General features: G+C 36.4%; 1 protein-coding gene across 1 annotated transcript in view; it reads right to left on the reverse strand.

The window, feature by feature from the left end:
- Positions 1-13,441, reverse strand: part of LOC131032135 (DNA topoisomerase 6 subunit B) — a 140,432-nt gene that overhangs the window by 94,376 nt on the left and 32,615 nt on the right. The window contains exons 8-11 of the mRNA XM_057963064.2: positions 5,931-6,037; positions 5,697-5,799; positions 5,508-5,593; positions 5,128-5,324 (exon numbers count right to left, since the gene is read on the reverse strand). Coding sequence (XP_057819047.1) covers positions 5,128-5,324; positions 5,508-5,593; positions 5,697-5,799; positions 5,931-6,037 — 493 coding nt within the window. The remainder of the gene's footprint in view (positions 1-5,127; positions 5,325-5,507; positions 5,594-5,696; positions 5,800-5,930; positions 6,038-13,441) is intronic.

Genomic DNA, 13,441 nt, shown 5'->3' on the forward strand with positions numbered 1-13,441 from the left:
GGTGGAATTCGTACATCCATACTACTAGCAGTTTGTTGATTGCAGACTTGCCTTGCGTAGTCAACTGGAATCATTCAGCCTAAGCTCAATTTCAATTTGTTGCCTCTTCATTAATATGCATCAACTTGGATGGTATCTATGCCTGCGGTGATGATTTGAACATCATAAAGCTTCCCATAGAAGATCGCACTAGTCTTGTGTAGATGTTCCATTGATGTCAAAACAAGACCTAGTTAGAGTTTCATCAAAAATCAATCATTGCTCCTACATTCTTAGTATTAGGATTAGATCCTCTCTTCGCCCTTATCCTTTTTCCATTTTTTTTAATCTAAGTTAGTAAGAGCCTGTGTCCAGCAAAGCAGATCGGAAGTTCAATGTAAGTCCCCTTGTGATTCCAGCAAATCACATCATACCACTGGAGCTTGTCCACACGTGGAGACCCCACTAAAAGAACCTTGGAGTCTACCTAACTGATCCTTTACGCGAATCTTCAGCAGTTAGAGACTATTTTCTCAAGAGAGGATAAGATGCCTTTAGGTATTTTATTCTGTGTATGATTGTGTACAAAATACACGTCAACAGCGTCCCAAACCAAAATCACTCTTCCAGAGCAATTCCCAAATTCACAAGTTTCAAAATGATCAAAGATGCTATCAATTAGGTTTTCATCTCCTTATAACTCCTTTCCCTTTGCAAGTCGAACCCTAAAGAATAATAAAGCTTGCACTTTATAATTAAAGTGACACTTTCCCAATTATGGCGTCAAACTATAGAAAAATATCACTTTATTGCGAATAAATAGCATCAAGCATCCAAAAAGACCCCGGGAGGTGAGAATCATGTAGCAAAGTTCAAGACCTTTCCAACGAGCTATAACACATAGGCATATCAAACCAGATGAAGCCAAAAACCCCTTATTACTCCGAAATGGCTATATGCATAGCCTTATTTTAATTTATTTAATCGCTAACTTAGGAAATATTTAAATATATTAAAATATTTCCATAGATCCAATAATAGCCCAAAATAACCAACCAAACATGAATCTGACTTTGTCACCTGTCTGTGACTGATGCCGGACAAGATGGGCCAACTGGTAGTCCCATCCCTAAAATCTAGGGATGCTCCTAGAAACTAGGAAACACACCCAATCTTCTTGAAACTGAAACCATGGTATGGTCCCGTGGAACCTCAAATATGGAAACTGCCACAACCTCCTAAAAAGTAGGGTCCTCTCTCCAAACACCTGTAACTGCTCAAAAGGATCCTGCTCTACTCCTTGGTCCCCCAGGTGGTCATTCAATCAACTGCCAGTTCTCCCTAAAAAATAGGAAACCTCCCTAAAAAGTAGGAACTGTCGTCTGAAGGTCCAAAACGGCTCACAGAGCCCCTGCAAAGCTCCATGACCCTCAGAATGAGTCCCCTAACCATGTCATTGACCTACGGGAACTCGAATGGTAGGTCAACCCTTGCTCATCTCATGTCACCTAGAAAAGGGGACATTACATTCTGATTTCAGACTGATATGAGGCCAATTCCTCCACAAAACCTTCTCAAATTGACACAAAAGAAATCACTTTTGCCTTCTAATGAAATCGCTGTCCTCAAACTTAGCATTTGATGCCTCAATGATGAAAGATGAACAAAATCGTGGGTGTGTAGGCTGAAGTTGGTTTTGTTATCAGACCTGCAGATAGACCAAACTTCATGCAATTCGACCTCCAAACATCCACTAACAATATCGCCTATTAGCCTCAAGGAAAGCTGATGCAAAGGGGGCACTCAATCTGAAAATCTGAAGACGCCATGAATACCCCATCCACCATGAAAGCTACAGCAAACTCATTAAGCACTCTTAGGAAGACTGAAGTGTCTCCCTCTCACAATGGCAACCCCTCGAAAGATCTCTCACCTTCTCAGTTATGCCAACCATCGGGAGTTTTCGTTCCCAAATGATTATTTGCAGAAAATCCTTCGGCTCCACAAGTCTACACAAGAAGAGATACTCAATAACTGATGATCAACAATGAATCACTTCCCTCTATTTATTTCTTTCTTTCTTATCCAATCATATGATTCCTTCTAGAAGGTCCCTTCTTATCTGGTAGGTACACTTTATTATTATTTTATTACACATTAATTTAATTGCACTTTATAAAATATTATTATATTATAATTAAAGTGCACACGTTTCGAAATACGTGTGATCTCCCTATTTCACCATAAAACCACATAGATATGAAATGTGAAGTCGTGAATCACTGCAACTCAACCCCCTAATCAATCCTCTTGGCCTACGAGGGTCGGATAATAGGCCAATCCCATGAATATCTGAGGACTAATGAGAAGGGAACATTACACAAATGCATGACTAATGAACAAAATCTTTGATAAAAATAATATTTTAAAAATTCGAAGCATCAAATTAAGAAACAACTTACATCATTGCAAAAAATGCAAAATTCCACCCCCAAATAAAAAAATTTGTACTTGATTTTGCATCCAAATGAGCAAGTTATGGTCTTATAAAGTTGAGATTATATGACAAAAAGGACAATGGAGAGGAGTCCCCTTTTGAAGCAATTACATGAGCAATCCATTCAATGACATCAATAATGCACAACAACAACAACACAAACTTTATCCACAAGTACAAACAGTGCAACAAAAGAGCTATATACATAAATAGTACCAACCCAAAAACATGCAATGGCAATCTGGTTGGCTTGAAACTGCCTCAAAAATATGAGCAATTCACCTAATTGAAGCTTCAAAACCTCATCTACCACTATATCAAGCAATCTCCAAACCCAATGAACCAAAGTTCTTTTCTAACTTTCTCAAGCCTTCCAAATGCAACAGAACAGCTAAAAAGACACCAAAATCACCAAAAAGTTGCACTTACCAGATTAGAGAAAAAATACATATGCATATACAAAGGTTATAAAACTTCCTTTAACCTTTTTTAATCTCTAGATGATTTGTAGATGCAAGTGAAGAGCATACTATGTTTTCAAGTAACCTACATGCAAAACTGATTAGCCCCAAAAGTCTCCTAAATGTGGAAACTATTATAAATCTGTCTTAGAACTTATGCTCCAATACCATGTTAGAATCTGCAAGCATAACCTAGAATCTAGTGCAATGAGAATACTATTAAAAATATATCTGGAAATGATATTGAAACCCAAATACCAAACAAACTTAGTCTCCAAGAAAAATGCAAGAGTCCACAATGGCTTTCTTTGATTACCTGAACAAGAAGGAAAGAAAGCCATAAATATATAGCTCTATAGTTTCCAAATCCAATGAGGATGAGGTTAAGGAAAAATCTAAAATCCAAAAGATTGCTTATCCAAGTTTCCAAATCTATGAGAATAAAGAAAAAAACTAGAATCCCATAAATGTGCAGCTCATTATCCTATCCTACCTAAGCAATAAAAATAAAATATTTAAGTAAACTTAAATACCATGTGCAATATCATATTTTAGATAAATATGTCTAGAGTAAATATCACACTAACAAAGAAATGTATACAAATTGTTCTCCTCGTATATGTCATGTACAATGAAAACCTAAAAAACAATAGTCAAACTGAAATAAGAAACATGTCCGACCCATATTAGATTTATGGTCTAGCACCCATATTATGACTTATCAGCCATTGATTTGGTAATGCTCATGTACTTTCACGAGCCCTTTCTCATAGAAGGAAAACCTTTGGCATAATAACCAATATGTTACCTAGAAATATCAAGTGTCGATGCTAATTAAGTTTGGATTGATCATTTCAGTCATTAAGTAAATAAGTTATGGTAGACAAATCAGTTCAAAGATTCAAATTTGTGATGCCAATTCTACTGCCACAATTAGAGCAACATAATTAGTTGCAAATTCAAGGTTAGCTAGATGTATAAGAAGTACCTATCTTAACCTAATATTATTTATCTACCTCAAATTCATCCAGAATCCCTTTAAGTAATTAACAAAAGGCATTGGAGCAACGATTCTAGATGCAAAGCTGACAAAGATGACTTTACTATAGTCAGAAAACCCTGCATATTCATAAATGATGGCTAGCAAGTATTATTCAAGATGAATTGCCTTATATACCAATACCACATTTTAATTACAACAAGATCAAACATAGCCTTTGAAGATTCATAACTATTAGAAAATGATCTGGCCACCACATTGATTCAAATAATGTTTTCTTCTCTCATGATTTTGTTCTTGAGGAGGTCTATCAAAGAGTGCATATTAATTGTATTTGGGCATTTTCTTTTCTTTTACGAGGCCACCTCTCTCCAAGAATGAAGCATAGCTCAAATTAAATCCAGCTAGTGGTTTGCACTTATGGCAAAGATATCTACTCTCTATACTAATTTCAACAGTTGTTGAGAATCTAGACTTCCAGCAAAGCTAATAATCATCAATGTATACACTTTTGATGACAAGGAACCATATTATGTGAAACATCAAGCATAGTCAATATTCATTTTGTATTTCAAGATATATTTGTCAATTTTAGGTCAGTGGTCTGCGTTGTTTTCACCAAGTAATTTTCTGATTTGAGCTTGACTTTATAGCTGATCTGGACCAACTCAAGTTTGACTTTATTGCAGGCCAAATTAAATCTGGGTTTATGAATGCAGGATGGATGAGTTTTGGGACTTTATTTTTAGGTGAATTCTTACAGTTGGATTTTTCCTCTTGTATGATAGCATGAATGTAATTTTTCATTTCACAGAAGAGTGTAACATCCTTATCTTTCTATTTTCGTTTGTGTAGAATTTATGTCTTTCCATGTGCACTCAATATTCAGCACTGTCTACAAGTCATTATTTTCTTATGATGATACCATGCTTAAATAACAAGATTCAATCACATCCTAATTACAAATGCATAATTTCACTGGCCTCAATATAACTGCAATATAACCACATGAATTGGCATGCATGAAGAATTATTCCAATGTTTTGTTTTCCAGAATTTTAGTATCTACACAATAATAATGTCTAGTCCATGTCACTCCATTTCATAAATCCAGATAAAATCATATCTAAAATCACCTTGCCCCACAAAGACGATGAAAAGCATGCCCATGATGCGCAAAAGATACATACCAATTAAACGTTCTGCATAGGATTTGCCAATACTGACAAATTCATGCTGGAGAAACTGCAGAAGATTCTGCTTTGATGTCTCTGCAATAAGTCGTTTGATGAGTAGCAGATCCACAGAAGAAGGATGGTACTTTGTCTCAGCAGGTGCTAAAGGCATCACATCTGTCCTTCGTGCAAATTGTATAGTAACATTTTTGCTACATGACAAATCAACATATAATAAGTCCATACAAGTATTTAATATTATTCTTGAAGATTCATGGCTACAAAGACGAAGTAAAGGATGTCTATCCACAAAAAGCACAATTTCATAGACAGAATTAATGTTAACGAACATAAAACATATTCCTCCGAAAGGTTTTGTGCAAAGCAAATCTTACTCTGGTATTCCTGAAGTGTATCGAAAGAGAAACTGAGCATATGGCGTAATTACAGCCATTTGGCGCATGTAATGTATAATCTTTGACTGCACATATCAACAAACAAAGCCCTAAGGATATCATTCCAAAGCATCTTTCTAGATGAATAATGGAAAAATTGTTTATTGTGCACCCTAGCATACCACTTACACGATGAGTTGTCCAGTTGCCTTCAATGGTAACCTGAATTTCAGCCCCATGCCACCTATCTTTATTGTCACGTTTTTCATGGAGATGGACATGAGGAACATTTCTATGCAATGACACAATCTTTTTACATCAGCTCAAAATCAAAATGATTAACAAATTGTCCCTATATGAATTAAAACTCTACATTCTTCTGACGAAATGCCTCTGCAGAGTCCAATTTCAAAATATCCATACTTGTGAATATCAATATCAAGCCTACAAAATGATATATAATTCTGGCCCCTCGTTGCTGATAAAATGTCAATTGGAAGTCCAGTACTCATTTTGGACCAGATCAATGCCTGCATAGAAATATATAATGCAATTCAGGACCCTTTTCACAATAAATCACCATAAAACAAACCAATATCTAATATTTAGTTTGTATTTCTCACCCTCTATTGTCTCCTAATTGAAGAATCAAACATAAACCTTTCAAATTGATCAACAAAATTCAGGCTACGTAATGACTAGAAAATCTCTTATTCTTATTTGTATGCCAGGTTATTAGCAATTACAGATTATAATATCCTAAAGAATACCATATGCTTTCAAGGTAAATCAGAAAAAAAAGCAGCAGGAGAAAATTGCAGTAATTTCTCAGCTCTGGTATGAACTTGCTTGGCTAGACCACTAGAAAAGACAGCAGGGAAAAAACAGTATACCTTGAGGAAGAAATGGATATGTTTATCACTGGCATGGAGATCACCTGTTAAAAATGAAGTTAATATAAAAGATGTTTTCTTGAGTGCCAATGTTTATTAGGCGGGCAGTTAATGGCAACAGAGCTCAAAGAATTGATAGAATTGGGCTAGGTGTTGAGGGAAACGAGCACTAAAACATAAGGCAAAAGAAACGGTGACAAAGGTTTACAGCCAAATGGCAGTAACTTTATAGACTTTCATGTTGTAGGTTTTAGCTTATAGAATTTTAGTTAATATTTATTATATTTTTAGAACTTTTATACCGAGTTGTTGGTTCTGGCTCTGGTTTGGATCTTGGTTGGGTTCCCATTCAGATTTGTCCATACAAAAAACATGTAAAAACATAATATATATGAAGCCTAAAAGTAGGTATTAAGTTTAGAATACCACACAGAATCATATAATCAACAAAACCACCATAAACTTGAGTGTCATTTAAACATAAATTATAATATTATAAAATATTTATTGTTGAAACTTCAATTTCAAAATTGAAATAATAATATCAAGTTCAACAATAAATTTTCAATATCATGGATTTTCTATATCATCAATATCATTATCATCATTGACATTAAGTGATGTAGGAATATTTGAAAAACCACAGGTAGTGCCACTACCTGTAAAATCCCAAAGGAATCTTGCCCAAATTCTTACTATTCTCTCAGGAATTTCGTCAAACAGTTTCCTTGCATGCACAGTTTTAGATTTCCATACAAAGCATTTGTTCATTTGGGATGTTTGAGAGATTGTATATTTGATCAATTATTATAATATATAAGATTCAACAAACAAACTAATTGTAAAGAGTGGATTCAGTGCTTTGCAGAATTCATTTATTAATAATGTATTGCTAGTTGGTAACAGAATAAGAAACTTCAAATCCAGTACTGCTAGAGATACAGAGTGCATTAACTTAGTTGCTAACCTTATGAGCAATTTGTAATTCCAAAGTCCTTTCATTGAACATTCAAACTACTTACAAGAACCAGTTCAGCATTACTGGAAAAGACTGCAATCTTAACAAAGAAAAGAATCGCGGGTTACTCTACACTGATTGTGCACCTGTTCCGCTGCAAGACGTGAGTATTCAGTCTCGTCCACAGCAATGAATAGAACAATACTATTCCAATATTATTATTGATCATGTCCACCAACCTACAACCCATACTCCTGAAGCAAAAACATAGACAACCAAGATCATCTGTTTCAATTTATTTAATGGTGCCTCCAATCATCCCAATATTGGGAGTATTTCCTTCACGCAACAATGACTGGAATGATGCTTGTCGTTAATCTTTTGACCGTAAAAAATGAAGGAAATATATGATCAATGCTTATAATCATTGAAGTCTTCTAACTTCGCAATTTCAGACCCCAACAACATAGAAGCACGAACTGAAGAAATGAAGATTCGATTATCAAAGGAAACAGGAATTCACACATCCAAGGATTTCATCAGTGATTATAGTGCTGGCAATATTGTGAAGAATACAAACCTAGATGATGACTTGAACATGCCCAGGACAATATAGTCAACAAGCAACACAGCCAATACTCTATTTCTATGCAACACCCACACATTGTTGATGTGTTTTTGTGACACAATGCAACACAGAATAAAATACCAAGTATTTTACCCCCTCTTGAACAAAGACCTCTCGGATGCTAAACTATGTGATCAAACGAGACGACTCCAAGGTTTCTATGGGGCCTGTCTCTGGGAAGGATTTCAAGCGAATTCCATTTTGATGTCTCCTCATTAATGATTTAAGGTAGAAAATGCTATGTTAAATGAATTTATTATGTATCCTTAATCATCTTTTGGTTTATTTTGCAGATAGAAGAAGACTAGGCTAGGACAAGGACAACCTCTTCCAGTCCATCGTCATCAAGGACGTTCCACAGGCAAAAGGGAAGACTCAAGGTGCTTTGAAGCATTGGAAGACTAGGAGTGTTCAAGGAGTTCAAGTTAGCCTTAAGACTTCATTCTTTCACAAGATGACAAAGAAAGGGCTTTGCCAGCACTTCCACGCAGAGGTGTGGTACCGGAGAAGAAAGACTTGACAATAAGGAAGCCTGGTCAAACAAAGGAAGTACATCATTCATCAAAGCACATCAAGGACAAAGGAGGATCAACCAAGTCACAAGCATTAGGCAAGGTGGCATCCCAGTCATCATTCCTCCGATCGGATTGGTCCACCTCAGCATGTCCAGATTCAATGTACCTGACTCATTGGAGGTAGCACAAACTTCGATGTACCTACCCCTGCCTCTTATTGGTCCTTGCCTTTGGATTGTAATTTTCTAATTGGCTAAGGAAGTTTGTTGTGACAAACATTAATTAGGGTTTGGTGTGGATGTTGGACTTACTTTTGCATAGAAATAGAGTTTTGGGTTGATTTCACACCTCTTTCCTCCTCAACTCACTCAAACTTGATTTAACCAATTTCTTCTCACCACAATCAAGTCCACTTACCACCAAAATAGCTTGAAAACTTCACCCTTCAATGCCTTAGGCAAAATAGGGGGCCAAATGAGGATTTCGCTCTGGACCAAGGCCAAGGACAGTACCTATAGGGAATTTCACTCTGGACCCTTTGGAAGGGTCAAGAGCGAAATTCCCATTCTAGGTTGATTTTCACCATTTCATCGCATCAAACCTCCTTTCAAAGGCTAGAACACCTCAAGGTCACTCCAACCATGCCTTAGAAGTCCAAAACTTGGCCATATCAAGGAAGATAATGAAGGCTATGTGAATTTCGCTCTGGACCATTTGGAAGGGTCAAGAGCGAAATTCCTTCTTGGGCTCATTTCTCACCTTTTTCCTCCCTTTCTTGGCCTGAATATGACTTCTTAGGCCTCCTCCTACCATCATCAAGTGAAATTGCTCTCAAAGTGGCATTTATTTCAAGGTCTAAGTGAGAAAATAAGGTCATTCAAGAATTTCGCTCTGAACCCTTTGGAAGGGTCAGGAGCGAAATTCATATTTAGGCTCAAATCTTGACTTCATTTCTCACATTTCTTCATCCAAACAAGTGTTTTGCCCTCAATAATGCCTGGGAATGAGTTAGTTCTAAGTTTGGGTCAAAGAAGAATGTCTTATGGAGAATTTCGCTCTGGACCCTTTGGAAGGGTCAGGAGCATAATTGAAATTCGCTTTGGAACCTTTGGAAGGGTCAGGAGCGAAATTTGACATTTTGGTCTCTCCGTCAAGATTCATGCATGGAATATAACATTTAAGTATAAAAAAGAAGAAAGATATATACTTTAAGTTATATTCCATATATACTGTCAGGATGTTTGAGAGTGGTTTCGGACCTCTAGGAGTTATAATGCAAAATCTAGTTTTTGGAGGATTCTTCAATTTTCCAGACTTAGTCAAATTTCAAGACATTTGAAGATCAGGATGACATTCCAAACTTCATCACTCACCAACTTGACCTAACTCAGACCTTCAGAAAGGATATTCACTCACCAAGCTTCATTGACCTCCTCAAACTCAAACAAGACACAATTAGCAACAAGAGCAAAACTTTCTCCTAAGGAATACTTTCAAAGAAACCCTAACCTGGAGCACCTGCTGACTCCCCCTGGCTCAAGCAGAGCCTGCCATCCTAGTGATCCCCCTGGCGACACTCAAAATGCAAAGGCTAATAGACAAAACCCTAAAAACCTAGAAAGCAAACCCCAGAAAGCAAAAAAAATTAGGGGTCCCCATTTGCAATGGGGCGATGTGTGAATACGTCACAAGTTTACAACAAAATCATCACATGCAATGCAACAAAAGTGGAACATTATCCTCATCATCAACAATGAGGAGTAAGAGCCAATGAGACTGTAGACACCTAAAATTGTCCAGTCTAATTAAATAAATATTTTATTTATTTAATTATCTAAACCTAATTCTTCTATTAATTAAATAAATTCTTATTTATTTAATTAATTCATTTATCCTCTTCTAGCCTTATTTCTCATTTAAATAAATACATTTATTTATTTAAATTGTCATTTTCCTAAATTAAATAAATATTTATTTATTTAATTGATCCCACTTCTTCTATTAATTAAATAAATCTTTATTTATTTAATTAATTCATTAGCTTTTTCTACACATGACACATGTCATTCATCTCTTAATTCATACACTACCTACCTCTTTCATTATTTTATTATTTCCTCTACCTACCCTCTAATCCTAGCTGACCTCCTTTTTACACCTCTCAATCTTATCCCTCCATTTCATATTGTGTCTTCTATTTAAGGAGATGCTTCCTTCATTATCAAACCCTAATCGACAATTTGGAGGACTTGACTACATTACGATCCTACTTGCAACCACATTCCGTTCTTTGTTGAGCTCTTGTGCACATAAAATCTGAGAGCAAATATATCAAGCAAGATCAATGGAGATAGGAAGAATGGAGATCAAAACCCTATTGGACATGTGATGGTATAACCTTTGTGATTTCATTTGATTTGCATTGTCTTAGATAATCTTCATATGTTATGGTGGATCTTTGTTGTTGTTAGGCTAGGGTTTTGTGGTTGAATTCATTTAGCCTTTCAATATTGTTATTATTGTTCTCCATTTTCACCATATACAGAGACAATTAAATGACACTCAATCATCTTAGAAAACTATCTTCTAGAATCTGGTTGCCTTTATCCCTTTCTCTGATGGCATATTCGATGAATCTAGACATTACCAATTCAAGCTCCTCCATTGTTACACTTGGCAAGGCATCTTGCTAAAACTCTTATCACATCCAAGCTTTTTGAACAAGCATCGAATATGTTTTCCCAATCAGCTTCTTGCTTCTGAAAATTGTTGATGTAGATCGTGAGGGAAAGAAGATCATCTAACTGGTTTCTTTTGATGCATTCTACCTCTCGAAAGTAAACAACTTTCAGTTTTTCTTTCAATTCTCCTAAGTCCAAACCACTTGCGGTAGTGACTTCTTAACCCAATAATTCCTCAACTGATGTAAGGACCCTTGATTGTATTTACCTAATTGATCCTTCCATCTTAATACAATCTTCCTTAGCTCTATCAAATGCTGATTTCTTCATCACCAAAGAACAATACCAATGATCAAAATCATATATATCTCCTTCTTCAATTACTTTCTCTTGAATCAAGGTTCTCATAGGAATCTTCTTCAATATTTTAAGGCATGGATTTGTCTCACCTTGGACCATTTGAAAATCTTCCCATACTCCATCCAAACTCTGTATTATGTTCATGCATATTATTGTATTATTATATACTTGAATGAGTCTAGTTAGGAATTCCTTTGCTTGCCTTAAAATACCATTAATCCATTCCTTCACTTCCCGATTTGTACTCTTCATTGCCTCATAACTATCAAATGATTCTTGAGGAATAGATATTGGGGGAACAAATGTAGGATCATCCTATCTCATTGGGTTTATCAAATGTTGTATGAACTCTTTCAACCTCATATTTTCCAATTCCAGCCTTTCTTTTTTCTCTTCAACTTTATCAAACCTTTGCCTCAATTGCCCTGGTGTCATTTGGGCCCCGCGGGGCGCTGCCCCTCGACCCCACCCTGTATCGCGACAGGGAGCGCGCCAAGGGCGCTGCACCTAGACCCCGCAAGGGCATCAAGGATTTCTTGAAAGTCTTGTTTCTTTTTTGATGGCCCAAGGTCAAGTGTCTTGATCTCATAGTCCATAGGAGTGATTTCTTCACTTGACTTATCAACCATGGCAACTACCACCTGTAAGATGTGTGATCCTGCACTATCTCTAGTAATTTGAGAGAATTTCTTTAGCTTTCTTTTGCTCCTTAGATTTGCCAATTCTAGCTAGGAAATTATCTATATCTTCAATTGTTTGGACTTCGTCCACTGTTTTCTTCTTCAAGTTGTTTTTTAACCAATCAAAAACTGTAGATAGTTCCATTCCATCTTCAAGTTGATTATCCTCAATAAGTCCTCTCAAAGCTTAAATGATTTCCTTATCTACCTCTTCATTAGTATTGATATCATTGGACTCTCCCAAATTCTCTTCTATCTCAATCTCAAGATGACGTCTAGTTGGAGAAGCCAGACCCTATCCCTGATTTTCATGATGTATTGATGGTGATGATATCATGATATGCATTCACCATGACTCCTTTAAGGTAGCATTTTTGTTTCTAATTCCCATATTGATCCACTTCTTGTATTATGCATATCAATCTCCCTAATGGGTGAAGTGCTCATGGTGGATTGGGGAGTATTAGACTTTTGCTTCTTATGCCTTGATTCTTCACTAGGAACCTCCTTGTTCTTTGCTTGCGAACTTTCAGCCATATCCTTCCTCTTTCTGGAAACCTCAATTTCTCCTTCGCTATTTACCTCTTCATTGCTCATCATTTCATCTTCATCGGAGGAAGATTCATCATCTTCCATCTTTCCATATGTCAAAGGAGTACCCTATTTTCTTAGCTTGTTGATTTGTTGATCTACCCATTCTCTTGAGTAACCAATTACTTCTCTCACCAATGTATTTAAGTTTGTCATCTCCAGTTGTGACCAACTAGGTGATGGGATAGGTTTATCCTTCTCTTGCTCATATTGACGGTGTACATGATTCCCATTATCCTTCACTTGATCGGGAATTGGAAAGAGACTGCATTTCCTCATGAAGTTGACGAACATTCTTGACCACATCTTCCTTCTAACCCCAGACTCATTAGTGAGATTCACCCAATAGTCCTCTAGATCAATCTTGTGCTTGTATTTCTTTCCTTCAGCTGTGAGGATCTTATGAAAAGGATCAAAGTGAGTCCTAGACTTGTATGTTCCAAGTTGATAAATTGCAACTTGGTATTAGTTGTTTCTGCCACCAAAGTTGTCGGGCATATCTTTGACATTTTCCCAAGTGTGATAGGAAAGTTAACACCGGGTCTATGCTTCTCTTTCTGAATGAAATCAAATCCAGACTATTATCGCACTACCTCAAGCAACACCAATTTAAATGTTGGATACTTCG

This window comes from Cryptomeria japonica, chromosome 4, assembly GCF_030272615.1.
Source record: "Cryptomeria japonica chromosome 4, Sugi_1.0, whole genome shotgun sequence".
NCBI lineage: Eukaryota > Viridiplantae > Streptophyta > Pinopsida > Cupressales > Cupressaceae > Cryptomeria > Cryptomeria japonica.